This window comes from Camelina sativa, chromosome 7 (assembly GCF_030686135.1).
Source record: "Camelina sativa cultivar CO46 ecotype springtype chromosome 7, ASM3068613v1".
Taxonomy (NCBI): Eukaryota; Viridiplantae; Streptophyta; class Magnoliopsida; order Brassicales; family Brassicaceae; genus Camelina; species Camelina sativa.
This window is the reverse complement of record NC_141886.1, coordinates 17,180,305-17,205,121: the sequence shown is the minus strand read 5'-3', so window position 1 is coordinate 17,205,121 and position 24,817 is coordinate 17,180,305. Positions and strand designations below refer to the sequence as shown.

At 37.7% G+C, this 24,817-nt stretch overlaps 1 protein-coding gene across 1 annotated transcript; it reads left to right on the top strand.

Annotated features, from left to right (window-relative positions):
- Positions 1–22,384: 22,384 nt before the first annotated feature.
- On the top strand, positions 22,385–23,340 carry LOC147941334 (uncharacterized). The gene has a single exon (XM_087460224.1). The coding sequence runs from the start codon at positions 22,540–22,542 to the stop codon at positions 23,233–23,235; it is 696 nt and encodes a 231-aa protein (XP_087316350.1). The 5' UTR covers positions 22,385–22,539; the 3' UTR covers positions 23,236–23,340.
- The last annotated feature ends 1,477 nt before the right edge of the window (positions 23,341–24,817 follow it).

The window sequence follows — 24,817 nt, the reverse complement described above, 5'->3', positions numbered from 1 at the left end:
AAAACTTGAATAACAGATAGTTTTTAAACAAGTTTTACTAGGGCCCGAATATGATGCATTCCACATCACTACAATTGAACACCCGCATTACAACCACAAAGGCATGCAACCGGTACAACACCTCAACTACACCGTCGTGTAGACAGCCGCGGCCAAGGTAGTGAACCAAGTCCAGCGAGCTCTTCGCTTCAACATGCAACACTAGAGCCAGGTCAAGGCGGCATGTTGAGGCGGAACCACAAGGAAGGTCAGTCAAATCTCCATTATTAGTGCGCTTATGGCTAGTCGGACCTCCCGTCACGAACACCACGCACCAAAACCATCCAATAATTGATACTTAAGTTTATGGTCTTAAACAACACATAAAACAGCAAGTATCAATACTTAACCTCACATGCAATAGAACAAATAAACGGATCAGCAATCACGATCATTGTAATACCCCTGACTTTGACCTAGTACACCGACGGAAGACCGCGAACGTGGACGTGCGACCGAGACTTGGAACATTGTTCGAAAGGAAAAATTCGATAGAGCTATCAGTGAACCAATCTTTATCCGAAGGATTGATCAAAGAAAAATGTTTGAATTGATTTTTATATCAAACCATGAGCAAGTTAAAGATTTCTATCTTCTACCGTTAACTATCAAGAAGGGAAGGAACGGCTATCAGTGGCATTGGGCAGTAAGGCTACGGAAAATGATAAGTACTCGGTCAAAGGAAATGATGGAGCATTTACTAAGGGTTATGAAGTTGGCTATCAAGGTTTAATCAACAATTTGGTCGATGGAAAGATCAATTGTACCGAGAAAACTAGTTTTACCGAGAAGAAGGTGTTATGGCCGAGACAAGCGAGCGACGATCGAACAGGTTTGGATACGGAGACAACAATGTTAGTAAGTGGTTAAGGACAAGCCACAATACATGATTTTAGCTGTAAAAATCGGTCGAAGAAATCCTGGTTCAGTTTTGGCCACGAAGCTGTTTTGTCGTGGAGGTGCTTGTGGTGCAAGTGGTTGTGCCACCAGCTTGGAGTGTGTCGTCCATATGGTACCACATATTTGGATGAGGATGGCGTGTGCCAAGCTTAAGTGAACACAAGCTTGAGTTTGGATAAGAATGAAAGTGGATAAGGGTAAGGATAAGCTTTTGGATAATGCTTATCTACCACCTCGTGCTTGCCTTCGCTTCGCTTGGGAGCTAAGTATCCTCTCCCTATATAAAGCCACGAAATCTAGGTTTAGTTCATTAGCTTTCCACACCAAAATACCACCCTTAGATAGTTAGTTAGATCATTACGCTTTTGGAGGCGAGTTGGGTAGAAATTGGTCGAGTCGAGAGTCGTGGTCGGGTTTCCGGTAAGTAAGTTCTACCCCTAGTCTTTTATTCTTTCTAGAATATTTTTCTAAATTTTTGGTTCGGTCCAAAGCTTAGATCCACCCTTGGAGAAAGCTAGTCGGACCTAGATCAATAGGCGGGCAAGGGTAGAATGTCGATTTTTCGACCTTAAGACCAAGGTGAGTACCGAAGCATGTGTAGTAGCACATGACTTGGATTTTATTTTGTGTATGAGTTTAGGATTGAAGTTGCATGTTTATAATTGTCTATGATAGTTAGATCTACGTTCTTATGTGAGATCGATTTGTTTGGTTGGTTTAGATCTAGCATCTTTGCTTGATTTATTTTCATATTATGAAGTTTGTGTGAGGTTTAGGAACTATAACTGGTATAGTTTCGAGATCTATTTGATGTTGTGAAGTTTTCTTATACAATTTAATGAGGCTAGGCTAGCGTTGGTATAGCCGTTATGCTGCTTGGTTGTTCATGGTCAATAATCGGTATTTATTGGCATGATAACCGGATGTTGTGTGTGTTGTTTTTTAATTTTTTCATGTTGATTGTTTCATTGTTTGTTTGGTTGTTTGTTTGTTTGATTGATTGATTATTGTTAGTTAATCTTGTTGTTGCTTGATTGACTTCTTTATGTTAGTAGACCTTGTTGCGAGTAGTACTGACATTATGTTATGTTCCCCCAAACTAATTAGCTCGAGAGACTTTGGGGGTAAATGTTTGTACCGCATTTAATCACTTCGATTAAATGACTGTTCCCAAGCTAATCGTTTGGGCTAGAATAAGAAGGAAGTCTGGCCCGTTAAATCAAAAAGGCCCGATCAAGGGAAGCGGGTAGAAACCAGGCCGAACCGACGGGAGCGCAACAATTACCTCGGAGTTCAGGGAGGAAGTCAAGATTCTGTTAGCTGTCAGCAATAAATGATATGCGAGATTGATGGAACAGATCGATTCCTCATTAAAAGCTCGTAGTATAAATCTTAAGAAGGATATTTTTGTAGGGACGGATCAATTTTTCTGGCAATAATATCTAGACCATTTTTCGTATTTTACTCAAGAACAATCTCTAAATATAACAAATCAGTTTGGAACTTGAACGGTGATTAACTCCTCCGCTCCCTGAATCACTCAGATCAGAGTGGTACACCACCGATCTCAAAGGATATAATTGTGCCCTTATTTTATTTTTATTCCATGTGTTCCAAACATAGAAAGTCACATGTCAACCGCTATGCCAGAAGAACGCAAAGAGTTCGACATCGAGGTGGTCCGGCTTGTGAGTTGCCAGGTTCGCGAAGTTGTGAAAGCGTTCGAGAAAGTCGAAGACCTCCAAAGTGAAGGCTCATACCAGGACCAAGTCAATTCAAAACCGGAGCGTTATAGAGTAAAGTTTTTATAAAAATTTTATAAGGCTTTTTATACGGTTTGTATAAGGTTTTTATAAGATTTTTATATATAAAAACTTTATAAATGTCTTATAAATATTTTTAAATCGTTTAAAACTTTATAAAAACATTATAAAAGTCTTGTAAATTTTTTTTGATGGAAAAAAAATTTTTGTCGAAATGTTTTGTCAAATTTTTTTTGACAAAACTTATTTTGGCGGGAAATTTTTTTCAAATTTTTTTTGGTAGGAAAATATGTTGGAAATAATTTTGGCGGAAAAATTTTGTTTTTATTTTATTGATTAAAATATTTTTCATTTAATGGTAAAATGGTTATTAAAAATTAAAGGAAGACAAAAATGAAAATGGCAAAAAAAATATATATTTCGGAAAAATGTGTATTTTTGAAAAATGATATATTATTTTCAACTAATTCTCAATATATTTTTTGATGTGTAAAATGAAATATCTAATGTTTTTTATACGAAAAAGTCTATGCATATGTTTAGAAGGAGGGTAAAATGTCTTGCCCCCTTCCCTTGGCCAAATGGAGTCATCAAATTCAAACCTTATGTTTTAACCTAAAGGGTTGTTACCTTTCTAATGTCTAACTTCTAAAGAAGTTCGGAAAAAATAGAAAATCTTTTCCTAAAAATAGATATATATACCGACACACTGTTTTTATTAAATTTTATGCAAACATTTTAACTGAAACACAAAATATATCTTTAAAACATAAAATTATATAATGAAATTCAACCCGATGGTAGGAAAGTAAGAAGACTTTGTATATAACTAGTACGTGCATTAAATTTGTGTACCGTCGAGAGACCATGTTTGTCTTTTAATCCAATCAAGCTGAATGCTTTTTTCCGTTTTTAAAAAATTTTCATGGTTATAATTCATCTAATCTATTTAAAGTTCATAGATATGTAATATATAAATACTCTAAAAAAATATTAAATAATGATGTTGAAAGACCAAATCATATTAATTTTTTAAAAAGTTTAATATCAATGAATATGATTACCTGAGATTGTTACAAATAGTTTTTTTTTCTTAATTCCATTGATAACACCTATTAAACTTTTTGTTGAAGTTTCCTGATATACATAGACGGTCAGCCATGACAGACCAATTACATTCATAACAATGACCTTGATCTCTCTCGGCTGTATATACATTAAACCATTTAACTTGATTATTCCAAGCAAACCTGCAGAAGAACAATGTATTTCTAAACCAGTTTGGTCTAAACTTCCATTGAAATCTTTATCCTCGCTGCAACACATGCTTACCTAGATCATCATTTTTAGATCTACAGCTTATTTTCAAGATTGTTTGCGGCATGATATTGTTGGTGATAGAGACAGCGGTTTTAGCAAACGGGTTGAATCCATCACATGGACTGATGACATAGCAAAATATTATAGAGAGAACGACGAGTGTTTTCGATGAATTTTTCATAGTCGTTTTTTTGTTATTAGTCGTGTTGTGTTTGTTTTAGATTCACATGGTTAGTCTAGTTTCTTATTTATAGCGTTGATTATGATTGATGATTTATAAATTGAGAGCCGTTGCTAGAGATACATTTATATAATTAAGGGGTTACATTGAGCTAGAAAAAACGTTCAACAATATTCATTATGATTTTATGTAATTGCGTTTTTAGAAAATCTCTTATATCTATTGGTTTATATTCCTCTAAAGATTTTTTATTTTCCCCAAAATATTACTACATTTATTTTGGGTAGAAAATTATTTGAATTTAACTTTATTGAGTAACTCGATAACAAGCCGGGATAAACTAATTATTAAATAATTTTATTGTAATTTTGTTTACAAAATCTAATATAATTACTGGTAAAATTATTATTTGAGATCTAAACTTCATTTTTGTAATATATATTTTTAAATCTAATATATATTTAGTTTCCTATTTGTAGGATTGAATTTGTTTCGATGGACTACGAATTGAGAACTTTTGTAATGAGATACATTGACCATCATCCGATAAAATACAATGAATCAATACAATAAAACTAGGATAAGTTTCTTTAAAGTGTGACACCTAGCTTTAACATTCATGTTGGTGTTGACACATAAAAGAAAATAAATATCCAATCAAATTAAAACAATTAATACACATCACTTTTTTTTCCTAGGTGGACACATAATTATCTTCTCCTTTCTATCATCGACTTCTTCTTCTTTCTCTCGATTCGATATCAGTAGTCCTCGGTTTCTACTTCTTCTTTAAAATTAATTTTGCGTTCACATATATATTTATTAGAAATCGATTAAGGAAGCCATCTTTAAAATTGATCGTTCCGGCGGGTCCTCTAACAAGGTCAAAATCCAAGAGGTTCAACCAAGCCATCAATGGAATACTTAGGGAGCTGGACAAGAAGCAAGAAGGCATGGCTCAAACCACCTAAATGATGATCACAGCTCAGGGTGTTCGATGAAGGGTTAAGTGTTGCTTATGCACTCGTTTTCCCTTGTCAAGTTTTGTCCCATTGGGTTTTCTTGACAAGGTTTTTAATGAGGCTTAAGTGACACTTTCGAAGCCCGTTTGTCACCTCATTTCGTGGTGCAAGGCCCATCTCTTTGCCTTGGCCCATTTTCTTTCTCTCTTGTATAAAACTTTGCTTTTAATGCTTTTGTAATTTCCAAGACTTTGTGCATGAGCTTGCATGAGTGTGGACTTTTGCATGTCCTTGCATGAGCTTGACATTGTGCATGCTTATGCATGTTTTTACCCTCTCTCCTCTTCTCCTTCATCCTACCTTTTCTATTTAAACACCATGTATTTCTCATTGTCTACTCATCAAACATTTCAATTAAAAACTTCTTTCCTACTTGTTTGATTAGAGAAGTTGTAATCAAGCCTGTATTCTAAGAGATCTCCATCTCTCTTAGAAGTACAGTTCATTACCCTTTAAATCCGCTGCATTCAACCCCCTTCACCTTCACCGCCATTCATCTCTCCATTCCGCTGTTTCATCCATTCATTCTTCATCATCATTCCGTCTTCCCTATTCAAGACCTTGCAAAGTGTCTCCTTGGGCGTAGATCCTCATCCAGGAGTCTATCATGTGGTAAATGCATATGAGGAATTAAACAAAATATTAGAATATATAAGAAGTTACTACAAAAGGTGAATAATTTAAAAAAAATCTTAATATATAAATTTTGTATGAATGTAATGAAAAGGTGACTTTTTATCTTTTAACTTATTATATAAATCTAATTAGAAAAAATAACCTTTGGGTTAAATCTTCATTTTGGTATTTTGCCAACACCACAAATTCTCTATATATTAATAGAGAAACATTTTGTAAAAAAGCTGATGTATCGTCGACAAAGAGCTCGAAACATATTTTTTCAATTTGCACTCATTAGGTAATATTATTTACAATTCATGACATTATATATTTCATCAAAAAATAAATTAAAACAATTTTTTATTTTCCAAATTAAATAACGTCCACCTCTTTTCTTAACATACTTTTATAAATATTTCAAAATTAACATATCAAACCTAATATCTAATTTAATTGGTAAAAATACTCGTATCTTTACATTAAAATACCAAAAATACATTTTTCATCTCCTTCTTTATTCATCTATTACGTTTGGCGGGAACGAAACCATCGCCGCCATGGTGAGGCTCCCTGCACTTCACTTCTTCTCGGAAAATTAATAGACATGACTATCCGCAACAAATTCATCTCCCTCAGCAACCAAGGCTACTATTCCCACGATGAGGGTCTGGCCATATGCAATTTCCATCCTCTGCTTTCTACCTATCTCTCAACTTATTTAGTGTATTTTTGAAAAACTGTTTCTACTAAACAGTCACACAAGATGTAAAACAGTTTTTTGGTTTGAATTAATTTTACATTCAATTCAAAATAATAATTCTACTAGAAAAAGGACAATTTGAGCCTCCTCATTTCATCCACATCAGATTTTTTAATCTGAACCCTTAAGATGCGATGTCAACAGGGTAGGCGCTCAACAGATTTTTTTGCCACGTTTTATAGAATTTGAGACAGATGACCGGAAAAGAATTTTTAGGGTTTGCTATGAAGACTCTTCGTATCTCTTTTCCTTTTATCATAGTTTCTACAATTTCCCTTCATCTTCCAAATCAACGTTCCAATGAATTCAATTCGAGCCACTATGCATTATTTCTATCATTATTGTTATTTATTATCTTATAAAACGATCCAATCCATATTTTTTAAAATATACATTAATTAAGTAGTAATCTCATACTCACTAATAATGTAACAACATTCAATTCAAACACCATAAATAAGAAACACTAAACCAGCAATTATCCCAATAATCCAATAATCCAGAACCAATAAACCAATTCTCAATAATCAACAATCTTTACAAACCATAAACCAACAATTCCAACACAACAACATGATCAAAGAACCAACAACCTGGGCAACATTCTAAGGAATCAACTCTAGGAACATAACAGAAACCCGACATCAACAAATAGAACAACTAGAACATCCTCCTCTTCATCGCCTTGATTATACGATCACACTTTACCTTTACCTGCACCGCAACACAAAAGAGATGCATAAGTATTTCTGGAAATACTTAGTGAGGCAATCCTTAGTGAGGCAATTCTCTCATCTACTAGACTACACACACAAACATATGTAATTATAAGATCAACAAATAATAACAATCACAATCAAATCAGGAACAAACAAGTATCAGCCGCCTGCTAAAGCACTCGTGCAGTCACCACCTCGGTGTCGATCAACAACGACCTTGTAGACATGTTCTCCTCGAACCTAGAGGTTCAGATCTCCACTTTCCACCGTCTCCAATGCGGCCAAGACTCACCCATAAGCCATTATAGACCAAAGGAACGACAAATCAAACAGAAACAAGCAAAGAATTGATCAAACCACTCATAGAACTGAAATGACCAGATCCGTTTTTTTTTTAGTACCATAATATCTAGCGATGCCATACTCACTAACAATCTAACCCCAATCAATACAATCAGCGGATAACACTCAATAACATAAACCAATATCATGAAATGAATGAATAAAATAAACGAATAACCAATATATACCATCCAGCTATACCAATAACATAAACCAAGTCATAGAACTAGCAACCTAAACAACCATTGTAGACAACATCGTTCCATTCTAGCAACCTAACAGCAGCAGAGAACAAACAACCGAGCATCTTGAACATCCTCCTCTTAATCGCCTTGATTCCATGATCACACTTTGCATTTAACCTGCACCGCAACTAAAAAGAGATGCATATGAATTTCCAGTGAGGCAAGCCTCCTATCTGTTGGCTATACACACAAGCAATAAGATCTTCACATGCCAAAATGAACAAACAACAAACAAATCAGACAATTACACAAAAGGAAACAGAACATCAGCCGCCTGCTGAGGAAGATATCGACCGACACTGGTCACCTGGTGTCGAATGACACTGGTTGACACCCCCAAAATTCCTAGCAGTTTCGACCAAAACCTCCACATGGTGTCAACCGACACCGATGGTGAGCATCGATCTCCTTTGATCTCCAACTCCGATTTCCTCCTCTAACACCTCATATGCGTGGAAGACATCCCCATGAGTTAAATCAAGCCACAAGGATCACAAAAAGCACACAAGCATCCAGAGAAATCAATTCAATTAACCAACAAAAGCACAAAAATAGAGATCTTAGCTTATTTAAGTCATGGTCATGCACTCACCTTAGAACAGGAAAATTTTGACCAACAATGATGAAAAACACACCACCACAAGCTTCTCCCACGTCTGCAGCCTTAGATCTCCAACCACAAGGATAGAACTTACAAGAACTGGAACGAAAACTTCAGGAAAAACCTTCAGGAACTCTCCAGAAATTTTGGGAGTCGTTTTCCTTAAATATGATCGCAAAATGAACCAACTCAAACTGAGAATCCTGAAAGTGAACCGGACACCCGCTGAGCTAACGGTGTCGAGCGACACCCTTGCTCATATTGATCTACACCTAGACCAAATTTCCAATATTTAGTTTGCGGATGTTACAATTCTCCTCCACCAACATATATTCGACCTTAAATCTAGCAAAAAGACCAACAGCCAAGGATCTCCCATGTAGCCATCACTAAGGCCCGCACATCCTCCTACTAATTCATGAGGACTCTATCTGGCCAATAACCTGCGTGTCTGACATTATTTGCTCTCAACTTATGCATATCCCCTGCTCTCAGGTCTTGACCTTTTCGTCTTACCGGCTCGCTATCAGTCCTCGGCCTTCAAGGTACGGTATCTAGGAAGTGTAATCTCACTCTCGGGCTATCATCCTATAGTGCACCTTCATATCTTCACCCAAATTTGATATATCAATTATACCCTCTTGTCAAAAAGTCCTTCGAGATAACGGTACATAGGAAACTAACCTTCCCCTCATGAGTTGTTTTGGATCTCATATTTTTAGAGCAGTAAATCTGAGCTAGACCGAGTACCACGCTAACAAGAATTACCTATATGGCTCACGCAGGAACATCTTAATGTCCTACGGCCAACAATCGCCACAAGGGCCGCCACCAAGACCACATAACATCACAAAGACCATAGAAATTTCCCGCATGACCACCACCAAAGCCAACCAAACGTCACCGGGACTGCCACCATGGTATCCGACATCACTAAGACAACCACCAAGGAATCCAGCGTCACCAAGACCACTACTATTGACAATCGTCACCAAGACCACCACCAGGGTACAAACGTCAATAAGACCACTATCAAGGCACAAGCATCACCAAGACCACCACCATGATACAAAATGTCACTAAGACCGCCACCCAGGCAAACATCTTGAAGGATCATCACAAAGATCACAACACCTTCTATAAATAGTAAAGTTCCAACTCCCATAAAACTTTTCATTTTTAAAACTTTCTAATTATGGAAACTTTTGATTTACAAACCTCGAGGTATTTCCTTTTCCATGAGAACACAAGTCAAATAAGGAAATACTCATCTTATTAATCATTAAATGTCATAATAGTTACTACTTCAAACGATAATACATAATGAAAATAAGATACAAGCGCAAAAGGCTACAACAACAAACTGGAGCCCAGAATAAAAAAGTTCAACCCTCGACCTGCTTCTCGAACAACTTCTTGAAAATTGTCTTCATTCTCGTTTATGGCTCCCAAGCCTGCTCCTCAACACCATCACAGTCTTACATGACTCTCATCAAAAGAATCTTCTTCCGCCAAAGTTCTTTGATCCGCCTCTCGAGAACCCTCACTGTTCTCGCCTCCAAAGTCATGTTGGGCTGAAAATTTGCAGGAATCTTAGCCAACAACTCCCCATCCTTGTGAAGACACTTCCTCAACATCTACACATAGAAAACCTTTGTGGAACGCATGCATAACCGGAGGTAACTCCAGCCTATATGCAACCGGTTCTACCTGCTCAACAACTCTGAACGGGCCATGTACCTTGGACGCAACTTAGTCTCTGTCAATGACCTGTTCGGACCTCGCAACACTGCCATCTTGAGGTACACTATATCACTAACCTGAAACTCAATATGCTTCCTCCTCCTATCGGCATAACTCCTCTGCAGATCATGAGGTTCCTTCATGTTCAGCTTCAGAACATTGATCTTCTCTGTGGTTTCCTAAACAAAATCTTCATCAAATATGCTCCTCTCCCCCCCCCCTACTTGACTCCAACATAAAGGTGTACGACATGGCCACTCATACAACGCCTCATAGGGAGACATCCCAATACTCGCCTCATAGGGAGACATCCCAATACTCGCCTCGTAGTTGTTGTTGTACATAAACTCTACAAAGCTCAGGTGATCTGCCCTGTGACCACCCCCATCTAGTGCACATATCCTCAGCAAATCCTCCAAAGTCTGGATCGTCCTCTTTGACTATTCATTTATCTAAGGATGATAGGTTGTACTTATATGCACCTTAGTGCCCATCTTTGCCTAGAAAGCTTTCTTGAACAACGAAGTGAACTTCGAATCACTGTCAAACATAATACTAGCAGGCACACCATGTAATCTGACTATCTCCTTCACATTCTTCTTAGCCAAAACCGCTCCTCCATCGGTCTACTTGATGGCTAGAAAATATCTAGACTTAGGCTACCAGTCCACATTGCCTCCTGTAATGTATAAAGTCCGAGACACTGACAAATCAACCACAAATTCCATCGTGATCATATCCCACTTCTACTCTGGATTGGGTAAACTCTGCAGTAAGCCACCTGAAACCTGATGCTCAGCCTTCACTAACTGGTTGACGTTGCATCTTGCAATCAAGTCACCTACATCCTTCTTCAACCCGAGCCAGTGATAATACCGTTTGAGGTCACAGTACATTTTAGTCGCTCCTAGATGAATAAAAAACTCTCATGCGCCTCCCTTAAAATTTTCCGCCTCAACTCCTCATCCTTTAGCACAAAAATCCGAACGTGCACAAGAATGGTATCATTGGTGAAGACCTAATACTCTGAACCAACATCTCTTGAGGCATTCACCAGACCTTCATCCTTCTCCAGAGCCAACCGCACTCTACTTAGGAGATCTGCTCGATCAGCTGCCTCCAAGCCCAAAGGCTCCTATGAGATAGCACACAATCTCAATGCACTAATCTCACCCACCAGAGACTCCATATCCTGATCTTTAGCCGAAGTCACCCGCTTCCGGCTCAGAGCATCAGCAACCAAGTTAGATTTACTTGGGTTGTAAGCTATCTCCAGATCATAATCTTCTACCAACTCCATTCATTGCTTGTAATGCCCCTGAACCGCCCTATGGCTGGACGAGCCAACAGACAACCACGGGACGCTACGATGAGAACTGCACCGAGGCGGTCCAGTCGAGGGAGGGACGGAAGCTGCAACATCCTGACCGGTCCTCCTTGGACGAAATTCTGCTCGCAACCGAGACTGCTAAGGCGTTGTAACCCTCACGGTATGGTGCATTGTATTGGCCCGGACGAGGCCAAGTATCAAATTTACTTGTCATGTTTTCACCAAAAATCATTTATAGTACTTATAGTAAATTATACATTCATATAAGTTACCAAAGCAATATCTAGCTGGATCCTTTTCATAGAATACATGGTAGGAAAATATAGTTTGACAAAAATACATAAATTCTGTATCTGACACCCTAGTGTTTGCTCCTGCTCTAGACTCATCCTAGGCTTCCTACAAAAACAAATATTATCATGAGTAGTCTAAGATTACTCAGTGAGCTGGGTACCTCTTTTGCCTAACATGCATTATATTCTTTCCCACCCGACTACCCCAACAAGCATCAAGTAAACAAAGTTATGCGAGCAGATACATGGCGGAAGCAGCTTAAAAAACAACAAGCTATGAACACTCGATAGACCTAGACACTTCACTCCTATGGGAACACTCGACAAGCAAATAAGACTATAAATAAATCAAGATGACTCGATTACTCTAGGCTCTTCAATCCTATGTGCCCTCGATAATCTGTTTAGTTCCACAACAAATTCTCATGTTGATACCACAAAGGTAACCAACATGAGCCACAAAGGTCGCACCATTATGCAGCGGTCGGGCTAGTAGCTAGGTAGACACTAAATTGTCGCTGGCGTGAGTACCACTTAGGATTAGGCTAACGAGAATTATAAATAACTAGGACTCCAAAGTTGGAACAGAAGCAATTCTATTCTACCACTCTTGGAACAGAAGATCAACCACTCTATTTTAGCTAGGACTCGGAAAATGAAATTCAAGAGTTTAGCTAAAACAAATACAACAATTCAAAGAGTTATAGATAACGCAAAGAATTAAGTACTCGAACCAAAATCTATTCAAGTAAGTAAAATCAAGCAATAACATGCAAGAAAAATCAAGCAAGAAAATCCAAGCAACAATCAACAAGCAATAAGAATAAATTCAAGCAACTTAGATTGTTTTACATGCATGCAAGTCCATTTTTATGCAAAATAAATTGCAATTAAATCCATCAAGTAAACTATGTCAAAGTAAACTTAGAATTTCTATCTCACCGGTTTTTAAACATGCATGGTGATCTTAGCGTCAATTCAATGTGATTAAACAAGAATCTAGCAAGAATCTACCATTTTTAGCATGCAACTTCTTCTTAACTCAACTGATTCTAGGAAGCATCCTGGTCTTAATGAACCAAGCAATAGGTGCGTACAAGAGCCCTAAAGCTCAAGGAGCAACCCACACAAACTACCACAGACTTATAGTGTTCTAGCAGAGGATTGAATGATCGGACTTCACAACACTGCGGATCAGACAGCGTCCCCTCAGAGTCCCCTTAGCGTCCAAACATCGTCCCTTTAGCGTCCAGACAGTTTCCCCTTAGCAACCAGAAGCTCTGGCCTCTTTTTCTTAGAACGATCTAGTACGTAGAGAGTTTTTCTTTTGGGCAGAGAATGTCGCAAATGAAGCTGGGAGGTGGTATATATAGGCGTTCAAGTCCGTCTCCTCCCTTGGATTCGTTTGGACAAGTGTAGCGCTTGCGCTAACACTTGGCGCTATATGTGATGCATGGTGTGCGTGAAGTCCACTCGCGGATACAAGTGGTGCTGCATGCGCTGCGTGGGCTGCATGAAGTCCACTCGCCGCATAAGTGGCGTTACTCCCAACAAATGGCAGCTCTCGCGACATATGGTGTTTCTTACTCAACAAATGGCAAACTTTTCCCAAGTGTCTCACTTCTTCCTTCCTTTATAGCATTGGCTTTACGATCCAAAAATATAACTTTTGGCTCGTCTTTGAATCCTCATCCCTCTGGCATCCCTCCTATGTCTGTCTTGCACCCATCCTACGTCCATAATTCTGTACCGGATGCTGGTCTTTGATCGGGACGCAAAGTCTCGACCGTTCCTTGTCTTATCTCATTTTAGGCTCGGCCATTCTTTTTCTTTTTAATCTTTAAGACTTCCTTCCGGAGAGAATCCCTTAACCATCAGTCATCCACTCTGTTGGTTCGATGGCTCTCGTCTCCGGCATTGGCCACCGGGCCGTTTCTTGCCTTCTTGATATTTCTTCATACTTTTTTTGGTTGTTCTTCTTTATTTTCTTTTCTCCTTTCTGAGTTCTTTCCAGGTATTCTTCTTTGAAAATTTTATTTGGGTTTTTATCCCTTAGTACAGGTCACTACACTGCCTCTGCCTTAAATTCAGTTCAGGCTGAGTGAAAATGTACTTCAAGCTCTTATGATCTGTAAACACTTGTACATTCCATCTATCAAGATAAGACCTCCAAATCTTTAAGGCAAAAACAACAGCTGCCATCTCCAAGTCATCAGTGGGATAGTTTTCTTCATGCTTCCGCAACTACCGTGAAGCATAGGCTACCTTCCCATTCTGCATCAACACACACCTCAACCCAACTCTGAAAGCATCTGTATAAACCACATAAGGATAATTATCCTCTATCAATGCCAACACTCGCGTAATAATCAACATCTCTTGTAGTAAGTACCCTTCCAAACCAAGGAATCTTCTGATTTTCGTGGCATTATGTTTTCTTGGTCAATCCTTGATAGCTAGAATCTTTTATGGATTATAAAAACTTCCTCTGCAGAAACAATGTGACCCTCAGAAACCCCATATCCCACTACCAGAAATGGCACTTACTCAACTTAGCAAACAGCTTATGCTCCCGCAATTTCTCCAGAACTGCTCTCAAAAGCATTATATGCTCCTCAAGATTGATGTACTTAATGATATTTTCAGACCGAGAGGTTGAGACTAGATCTAAGGTATTTTTCCATCGAGAGATGTTGTTGAAATGCTTGAATCAATCAATGCTAGAGATTTACTCAATTAGCCTAACAGATTAGATGTGGAAGGAGTTTATTGACAATAATGAATCGGTTTGTAATGCCTGCTTGGTCATGTTTCTCCAACGAGAGTTGGGTAGGGGAGTTACCAAGGTTGATTGTTTCTATCACGAGAGTGTTTTAGCAAGATTTAAGAGATTCATTGTCTAGGAAATATTTGCTTGAGGCATGTAGGACATCCCATATTGGTCAGGAAAACTTAGGAGACGATTACCCCATCCGTAGGAGCTTTCGCATCTTGATTGTTTACGTTTTTATTAATAACTCGACCCCTTACCCGAACTGGTACTCGATCACCAGCTTCGTGTATACCTTCGAGCTGTTCATACTCTTCTTCTTAATCCGATCACTCCCACCTGATCTTGTACTCGAATGCTTGCATCAAGTGCTTAGGTAGTATGGTTCTTGTTCTTTTATTTACCTTTGCTTATTTTAGGATTGTTAGATAAAACCCCAATTATTGCTTGGCTTGACTTGCTTGTTTCTGATCATATTTCATCTGTTCGCAATACAACTATTTGGATTGATAACCCTTTGTACTACAACTTCATAGGGAATTGATACCATGGGTGAAAATCCTATTATCACAGATCAATCTTGGAGAACTAAGTAGCACCTCTCAACAGATCCAACAATTCAACGATCCTCGGAAGAGGGTACTTATTCTTTATAGTGATCCGGTTCAAACCCCGAGAATCAATACACAAGCGAAAACTCAGGTCCTTCTTTTTAGTGAACAACACCGACGCTCCCCACAGTGAAATGCATGAATCCCTTAACAGATCCTCCATTTGGTTCTTTAACTCTTCCATCTCTGTTAGAGCCATTCTGTAAGGTAGCTTTGATAACAGTGTTTTCTCTGGTTCCATCTCAATCGTGAAGGGATCAGATCGAGATGGTGGTAACCCTTGCAACGACAAGAACACATCCCTGAACTCCTCAACAACTCGAATACCTCCAACCATAGACTGCTCCACAAATTCTGTCTTTGAAATTTTAACCAAATAGGCCTCACGCCGCTTCTCGATCATGTTCCCTGTCTACAAGGCCGAGATCACGAGACTCCCTGAAGTCCGTCTCACTCTTTAAAATACCAACTTTCCTCCTAGCCACTCAAAGGCTACTCTACCCCAATTATAATCCCATTGTACCGATCCAACCAATCCATACCAAGAATGATATCATACAACTCCACGAGACTGATAATCAAATCTACTGGCATCGACTCTCCTACAATCTGAATATCAAAACCTCTTGCCCCTCGGGATCCCTCTGATATTGCTGCTCTAAGCCTGCTCTCGGGTAATATGAAGCAATCAGTTTTCCCATAATCAAACAAGACGTGAGACTTAAATCCTCCCACCAATAAGGTCCCTACACAAACCTAATATGCTAACAAAACATTTTTATCATAGGCAAATACAAAATCTACACTGCTGAAATTCACTAAGTTTGAGTCCCGTAAGTTTTACTTGTGCTAGATCTGGCACTGGTTCCATTTTTCTCCAAGGTCGAGTACACCCGCGGTGGATGGTCGATCCACCCCAACGGCTGCACTCCCAGCTGCACTCTCGGCTGCACCCCATCCTGCACCACTGCCACCGCTATCTGCTGCAACTTGGGACACTTGAGCCTTATGTGCCCAGGCTCCTTGCAATAGTAAGAAACTCAAACCACCGTCTAAGCTGCCGTCGGAGCCCTCTTCCGAGGACAGTTCGCCAAGTTGTGGTCCATGCTACCACACCCGTATTGAGTCTTCCTAGGATGAACCGCATAACATACTGTCTGCTCTCATGTTAACCTCAATCTCAGCTACGGTCTCAACCAACTCTGTCCTCGTGACGTATTTCTTCCCTCTACAATGAACTCTCAAGTCCTCACGAAGTGTCTGCAGACTCCATCGCCCAACCCCCATAGACCAGGAGCCAAATGAACTCTGCATCCTACTCGTGAACCGACTGAGCTCTATGTGTCAACAGCCTTAACCGAACCTCCATTCGGTGTACTGCCTCCTGAGAAAAATACTTGCGGTTGAACTCCTGCTGCACCTCTGCCACCCCAGGTAGCACAACTGGAGTTTGCACCGGAAGATCACCCGGTAATCTCCCCAATAGCTGCGTCAACAAGTCTGCGACCCCCGCACCTGGAAGCCCAACAACACTAACAAACCTGGCATCAACACACCAACTCCACCGGCTCCAACGACCCCATCGGTACCACTTCCGCTAAAACCCACTGACCCCTCCTGAAATGCCTCCGACTCTTCAACTTGGTCAGCTGTCACACTCTGATCCACAGTCTCGCTAGCCACAGGGCATCGACCCCATGACCAGCAACAAAACCACCTCTAACCATCTGCATTACCAAAGATAGAAGGCTAAGCAACAAAACAAACTAAACAACACAACTTACCGTGAAATCTCATTGAAGGCTTAAAGAGGATGTTTTAATACCCCATGTCACAGATAATTGAGTAACTCACATAATTAATCAAAGAATGCAATCCAAACATCAGCAACGTAAAACACAATGAACCTAAACCAAGAACCATAAGAGCTCTAATACCAAACTGAAATGACCTTATTTATATATATATATATATATATATATATATATATATTAAATAATAATTAACTAGTGATCTTATACTAACTAACAACCTAACATCATTCAATGCAAACTGCGGAAATAACAAAATTAAACCAACAATTATCCAACAATAATCCAATAACCAACAAACCAATTATCAATAATCAAAATTGTCTACAAACCATAGACCAACAATTCCAACACAACACATGAACCAAGGAACCAGTAACCTAGGTAACATTCTAAGGAAACAACTCTAGAAACCTAACAGAAGCCAGACATTAACCAATCGAGCCACTAGAAAATCCTCCTCTTCATCTCTATGATTCCACGATCACACTTTGCTTTTACCTGCATCACAACACAAAAGAGATGCATATATTTCCACAAATATTTAGTGAGCCAATCCTCCCATCTATTGGGTTATACACACAAGCATAGATAATTCACAAATCAACAAACAACAACAATCACAATGAAACCAAGAACAAAAAAGTATCAGCCACCTACTAAAGGTTGGTGTCGACAGACAGCTTTCTGGTGTTAATCCCCCATCTCGACAAGCCCAAAAACCCTAGCTGTGTCATTCGACACTTCCACATGATGTCGATCGACACTCGCTAAAGCACCCGTGCCGTCACCATCTTGGTGTTGACCGATACACTTTGTGTCGGTCGACACCGATCCCGTAGCCACGGTCTCCTCGAAGTTGAGTGTTAGATCTCCGCCTTTCACCACCTCTAGTGCGGCCAAGGCTAACCTAGAAGCCATTAATGACCAAAGGAACCACGAATTAAACAAAAACAGGCAAGGAATCAATCAAACCACTCATAGGACAAAGAAACAAAGAATTCTCAAGCTTAGATAAGACTTGGTCATGCACTCACCGTTCAAACAGGAAGATTCTGACTCTAAACCCACAAAAAATAGTCCCTCAGCAAGCTTCTCCCACGTACTCAGCCTCAGATCTCCACTTACTCAGCCTCAGATCTCCACTCACCAGGAAGGATCTCTGAGGAACAACAAGAATTCTTCAAAGAACTCACTTTTTTAGTTATTAATATGTTATTAAACTAGTGATCCCATACTCATTAACATCCTAACCCCAATCAACATACAGCAGAAATAAACAATAACATTAAACCAGAAACTCCAACACAAAAAATAAACAATAACCATTGAATTCAATACCAATAACCAACAAAGTTATAAAGCAATAAGATAGCGTCCTAGACAACCATTCTATACCACTACATTACATTCTAGCAACCTAACAACAGTATCAAACAAACAACTGAGCCTCTAGAACATCCTCCTCTTCATTGCCTTAATTCCAAGATCACACTTTGATTTTACCTGCACCACAAACACAAATTAAGATGATGCATGAGTATTGTCATAAATACTCAGTAAACAAATCATCTCATCTACTGGGCTATAACAAACAACACAAACCAACCAGGATAAACAAGTATCAGCCGCCTGCTGAAAGGGTTGCCTCCTGATGTCGACCGACACCCCTCCTCGACCCGAAAACCCTAGTACCGACACTTGCCAAGTCTCTGCGCCATCAACTCCTTGGTGTCGACCGAGACCCACCTGGTGTCGATCGACACTGACTCTGCAAACGCGGTTTGCTCGAAGCCAAAGCTTTGTAAATCGCCTTTCCCCACCTCTAAATCGTCCAAAACTCACCCAAAAGCCATAATAAGCCATGGGAACCACGATCCAACCAAAAACATGCAAGGAAACAACCAAATACAGCCATAAAACATGAAAACAAAGGAATCTCAGGCTTAGATCAGCCATGGTCAAGCACTTACCTTTTTAGAAGGAAGTTTCTGACCAAAACCGACGAATCCAACCTCTTAGAAAGCTTCTCTCTTGTTCCCAACACCAGATCCCCACTCCACAGGAACAGATCTCACACACAAAGCCAAGAAATCTCCCAAAAACTCTAAAACTCTGAAGAACTCTTTTCTCCTTTTCTAAAACTCTTTGGAATGACAAGTGATCGGCCACTTAAACCTTCAAAGATAAATGCTCCTTTAAATACTTTGGTTTAGGGATTCCCAACCCAACCAATTTAATTTCGATGATTTTAAAACAAACCGGCCGAACCAGAAAATGTTGGTGTCGATCGACACCCATTCCCAAAACTGACAATTCGGTACGCGAATGTTATAATTCTTCCCCACAAACATAGATTCGTCTTCGAATCTCGAACAACCATCAGCCAAGGACTCTCGTGCAACCGTCTCCACGGCCCGCACCTCCTCTGACCGATCTACGAAGGTTACCTCTAAGCGATAGACTCACATTCTAGGCATTATTTCCTCTCGAATTTTGGACTTTCCCTTACTCATACGTCTCAACCTTGAGTTTTTATTAGCTCATTATCAGGCCTTAGCCTGCATGCCATAACATATAAGGGAAGTCAAATATTCGTCTCTCGATTGTCATCCTATAATGCGCCTCCGAATCGTCATTTGAAGTCGATATACCAGTCACACTTTCAAGCCACAAAGTCTCAGAATATGACGGGACTAGGAGAACTAAAGTTCTCAAAGAGTCGTCCAGGACTAACTGTCCTCAGAGCAAATAATTATAAACACGTCTCAGTCCTATCTCCTAACCAGGTCTCCCTCGTGTGGCTCACGTAAATCATCAAAATGTCCTACCAACCACATATCCCCTCACTAGAATACCTCATGACCACACAAGGATCATCAACATGCCACAAGGACCGCCATTAGGGCCAACAAATGTCCTAAATAGGACCGTCAAAAAGGCCGACAAATTTCTAAACAGACTGCCACCAAAGCCAAGCAATTGTCCTAACAAGGACCACCACTAAGGCCACACATCCCAAAGGACCATCACAAAGACCACTCATCTCGAAGAACCATCACAAAAAAACACTCGTTCCGAAGGACCGTCACAAAGACCATACATCCCGAAGGACCGTCACGTAGACCACACATCCCAAAAGATTGACTAAATAGGTCAAACGTCCTGTAGGACCGTCACGTAGACCATACATCCCGAGGGACCGCCTAAATAGGAAATATTGACTAAACAGCCCCCACACACAATTGACTAAATAGTCCGCCACAAAGACCACACAATGTCTCTAAAGACCGTCACACATGGGCAACACAATAACTCAAAAGTCTGCCACAAAGGCCACACAAGCCCACTAAGGTTCACAACCACTAAAAATGGACAAATTCTAACTCACATAAAACTTACCATTTTTAGGACTTTCCACTTTAGAAAATTTTCCACATTTATAAACTTCCACTTTAGTAAACTTTTCTCTTGTAGCACAGAAAATAGAACAGATGGAATATAAGATTAGTGTATTACTACTATTCCAATTTATTTCTATAAAAATAAAATTTAAAATAGATATTACAGTAAAACCTCTATAAATTAATAATGTTGGGACCATAAAATTCTATTAATTTATAGAAGTTTTAATTTTTTGATAAATTAATAATGTTGGGACCATGAAATTCTATTACTTTATAGAGTTTTTTAATTTCTCGATAAATTAATTTATACAAAAACTTTCCTAATTTGGTATAAAAAAAATAAAAAATAAGATTTAATCGTTATAACTAATCTTTTTATAAAATCAATTACAAGAAAAATAACAATTATCATGTTTTGAAATAACACTCAAAACAATTTCTATAGTAAAAATATTAAAAATGAACTCTAATAAAAATTAATGTGTATATATATATATATATAATAATATATTGTGTCCAAAAATAATACTAGTCCCATCTTAGGACCAGAAAAAAATATTAATTTATAGAGATTATTAATTTACCGAGTATTAATTTATAGAGGTTCTACTGTACTTATAAGCTGAAGAAAAATAATATATAGCTTACGGTTAAAATCAATAAGAATTTAGTAAATATAGAAGAATAATCATCCAAATACTTTATATAAATAGACTAAAACCTCATAATTATTATTGTTAATAAGAATTAATTTACTTTCTTTTCGCCAATAAAAAGGAGATTTGTTTATGATAAATTAATGTGAATAATGAAAAACAAAATGATAATAATTGGGAGAGAGAAAAAGACATGTCAAGTATTAGAAGTGTCAAATGTCAAAAAGTTTGGTCGTGAAATTCCTGAAAACGTTTTTCTTTTTTGTACTCCAATTCAATAATTTGGGGCCGATGTTTTGAGATTTAAAAAAAAATGAATGATGCAATAGTTTAGATATTTCCATTAAATCAGCTGAAAAAAAAATTAAAATAAATTTATCATTTTCTCATTTTTAAAATGAATTAAGTCATTAATTAATTTATTATAAAATGTTTATGATTAAAATATGTTAACAGGTATATAATCATTAGAGTTTAACCTTTCTTTTGAATATGGTTGTTTCATCAACTGGTCATGTCATATGCTAAGATTGCTAGAGGTCACGGGTTTGAGCCGTGAATGTTAGCTTTTCCAACATTTTTTAAATCGAAAGGAGCAAAACGACCGTATGATTTTCAGAGCAGTATACTCCCGACCGTAGAATACATGACTATTAATCAAACTTTTTATATTAACAAATTATGGTCTATTGGTATGAGCTCTATTGGTATGAGCTCTATATTAACAAACTTTTTATACATAACTATTAATCTCCGTTAATATTAGCATATTTTGATCCGGCATGAGCTCTATAAAGGACATAAGTCTACTGCTACTTCTTCTATAGGCCGCTTTCCCAGCCACCACATAAGTCAGCGGATCCGAAGTCCTAAATATTTAAACTTTAATATTTAAATAATTTGTAAATGGTAAAAGAAAAAAAAAACAATATAAAAAGGATTCTACGGCAGAGAGACTAATTGGCTTCATCTACGGCTACCATTAACATCCAAAAATAGAAACATGAAGAGAAGTGGATTTGGATTTGAAGATAATAGCATCGTGTAGAGAGTAGGGTTAAAGGCTTTCCCGCCCATGTGGCCATGAGATATGTGAGGCTTTTATGTAGATTACGACGTAGAGACAATGTCAATTTTCTAGATTACATATATATATATATATCATTTAAATGCGGGTTGCCTCATTATTCCCACCTGTACTATTTTCATTCTCAACTTCCACACATGAACTTTCCGACTCTTAATATAACAACAAAAAAAACTTTGTTCTTAATAATACTACACAAACTTATGTTTTTATACTAATTCCTACACCTCTAATCGAACCCGATAATTTCATCGCCTAAATCCGATTAAGCCATAAACCATGTTTACTGTACCGTGATCTGGTTTACATGTTTAATCACTCATGACCCAAAACAAAAACGACGCTGTTTCATTCTTCTTCTTCTTCTTCCTTATAAACCCGACAGCAAATCGATTTGAGAGTTTAGAGAAAATTAGGGTTCAACAAAATTGGGGATTTCTGGGATTGTCGATTTCAATGCCAATCTCAAAGCTTGTTCAACAAAGGGATTCAGATGATCTTGATTACGAAGTTTCAGAGATTGTTGTCGATGGCGATAGTAAGAGCGAGGGAGACGACGAGACTGAGAGCGAGAGGGAGGGAGACGACGAGACTGAGAGCGAGAGTGATGGAGACTATGAGGGTAAGAGTGATGGAGACGATGAGGGTGATAGTGATGGAGACGTTGAGGGTGATAGTGATGGAGACGACGGTAGTGCGAACGAGGGAGACAATGAAATGGAGAAGGAGGGAGCCGAGCAAATGGAGGAGGAAGACGACGAAATGGAGAAAGAGGGAGCAGAGCAAATGGAGAACGAGAGACCCAAGCAAAGAAAAACTTCCAAAGCTGAAGCTGAACCTGAAGGAGACATAATGGAACGGTATGAATTTGAGGTAGATGAAGCTGTATCAAATTGGGTTGATGAGTTTCAGATTCGTCGTGATGCCATACCAGATTCTTCAGATGAAGATGAGGATCTTGTGATTACTAGAGATACACTACAAGAAAATAGTATTCTTGCAACGATATTTTTGTAATGATCGTATTCGTTAAGATTTTGTAACAAATACTGCTACAATTTTGCAATGATGAGTGCATCCTCACAAGTTTATTGCAAAATAACAACAAAACAGTTCCTTGCATTTTTTCGTTACAAATTAGCAACGTTATTACAACATACAAAAATGTATTGCAAAATTTTGCAAGAAATATGTAAGGATTATGAGTTGTGGTTATTTTGTTACAAAATTATAGTAAATATATGTGGCACGATATGTGACACATTTATCACTGTATTTACATTAATTTATAACTCTTTTGTAACAAAATTATAATTAAATTTATAAATCTATTTTGTATCTATAATATTTTTAATGATTGACAAAAGAAAATATATATGTATTTTTTTAATTTTTTGTAAATTTATTAACTTCAATTTTTGGTTATATCATGATTAGTATATTATGGTATAGACTTGATGAGTTACTTATATAATTTTTTTTGTCATCAATGAGTTACTTATATAAATTAGTATATCACATGCTTATTTTTTTCATCAATGAATTACTTATACGGTTATACTTATATCTTACACTCTATTATTAAAAAAGCAAAGCAGAGAACAAAAGAAATATCAGTGAGAATAAGGAGAAATCTCGTTTAAGGAGTTGAAAGTTGAAAAAAACTTTTACCTCAGTTAGTAGTTAGATAGGATTCGTTATATCATAGTAATTTTATTTTTACAATATACAGTAACACTAAAGCTATTTTAATTCATATGTTGCTCTTTTTTTTGGTTCAAAATTCATCCCGTAAAATATCTTATAACACTAAGATCAAAAAGTACTTAATATATTATATATGTAAATGTTTTTTTTTTCTTTGAGCTAATATGTGTAAGCTCGTTTGTCACCCACCACCGTTTCCAGCTTTTATGTAAATCATTTGAACAATGTAACTACACAAATCCAACATTTATGTATAAATGAAATTATCTTATTAGTTTAAAGTATTTTATTTACCTCACGTGTAAAAAGAAACTAATCTTTACACTTTCTTCGCATTTGTTATCTATTTTTATTTTTCAAAGATACTTTAAAGATTTGGCTAAATCTATTATATATAGGTCAAGGATCGATGTTTTTGTGAGTATAATACATTAGCAAGCAGCATTCATTCTCCAAACACACAGTTTTCCATTAACCAATTTTGTTCTAAGATCTGATTAGCAATAAATATATTTAGATGAATCCATCAAGGAGGCCAAGTTCAAGGAGGCGCGTTCTATAAGGTGTTCTTATTCCCTCAAAGACTGAATGGAACCTTGTGGTATAAAGAAATAAAAATATTTTAGAACTTTCATTTTTCATCATTTGCAGGTTCAGCCATGATGCTATAGTCACCAGAAAAATCACCAATGTTTACTTAGTTGTTTTAGTTACGCTTTTTTAAGTTTTTATTTGTTGTTGGAATATTTCAATATATGATTATTTAATAAAATTAGTTATTTCTTTTACTTTTTACTGTTACGATATATATTTTACTATAAGAAAAAATTAAATAAACAATTGTAAACTAATAACATAACTGAACAAAAAATATTGCAAAATGCAGCAATTA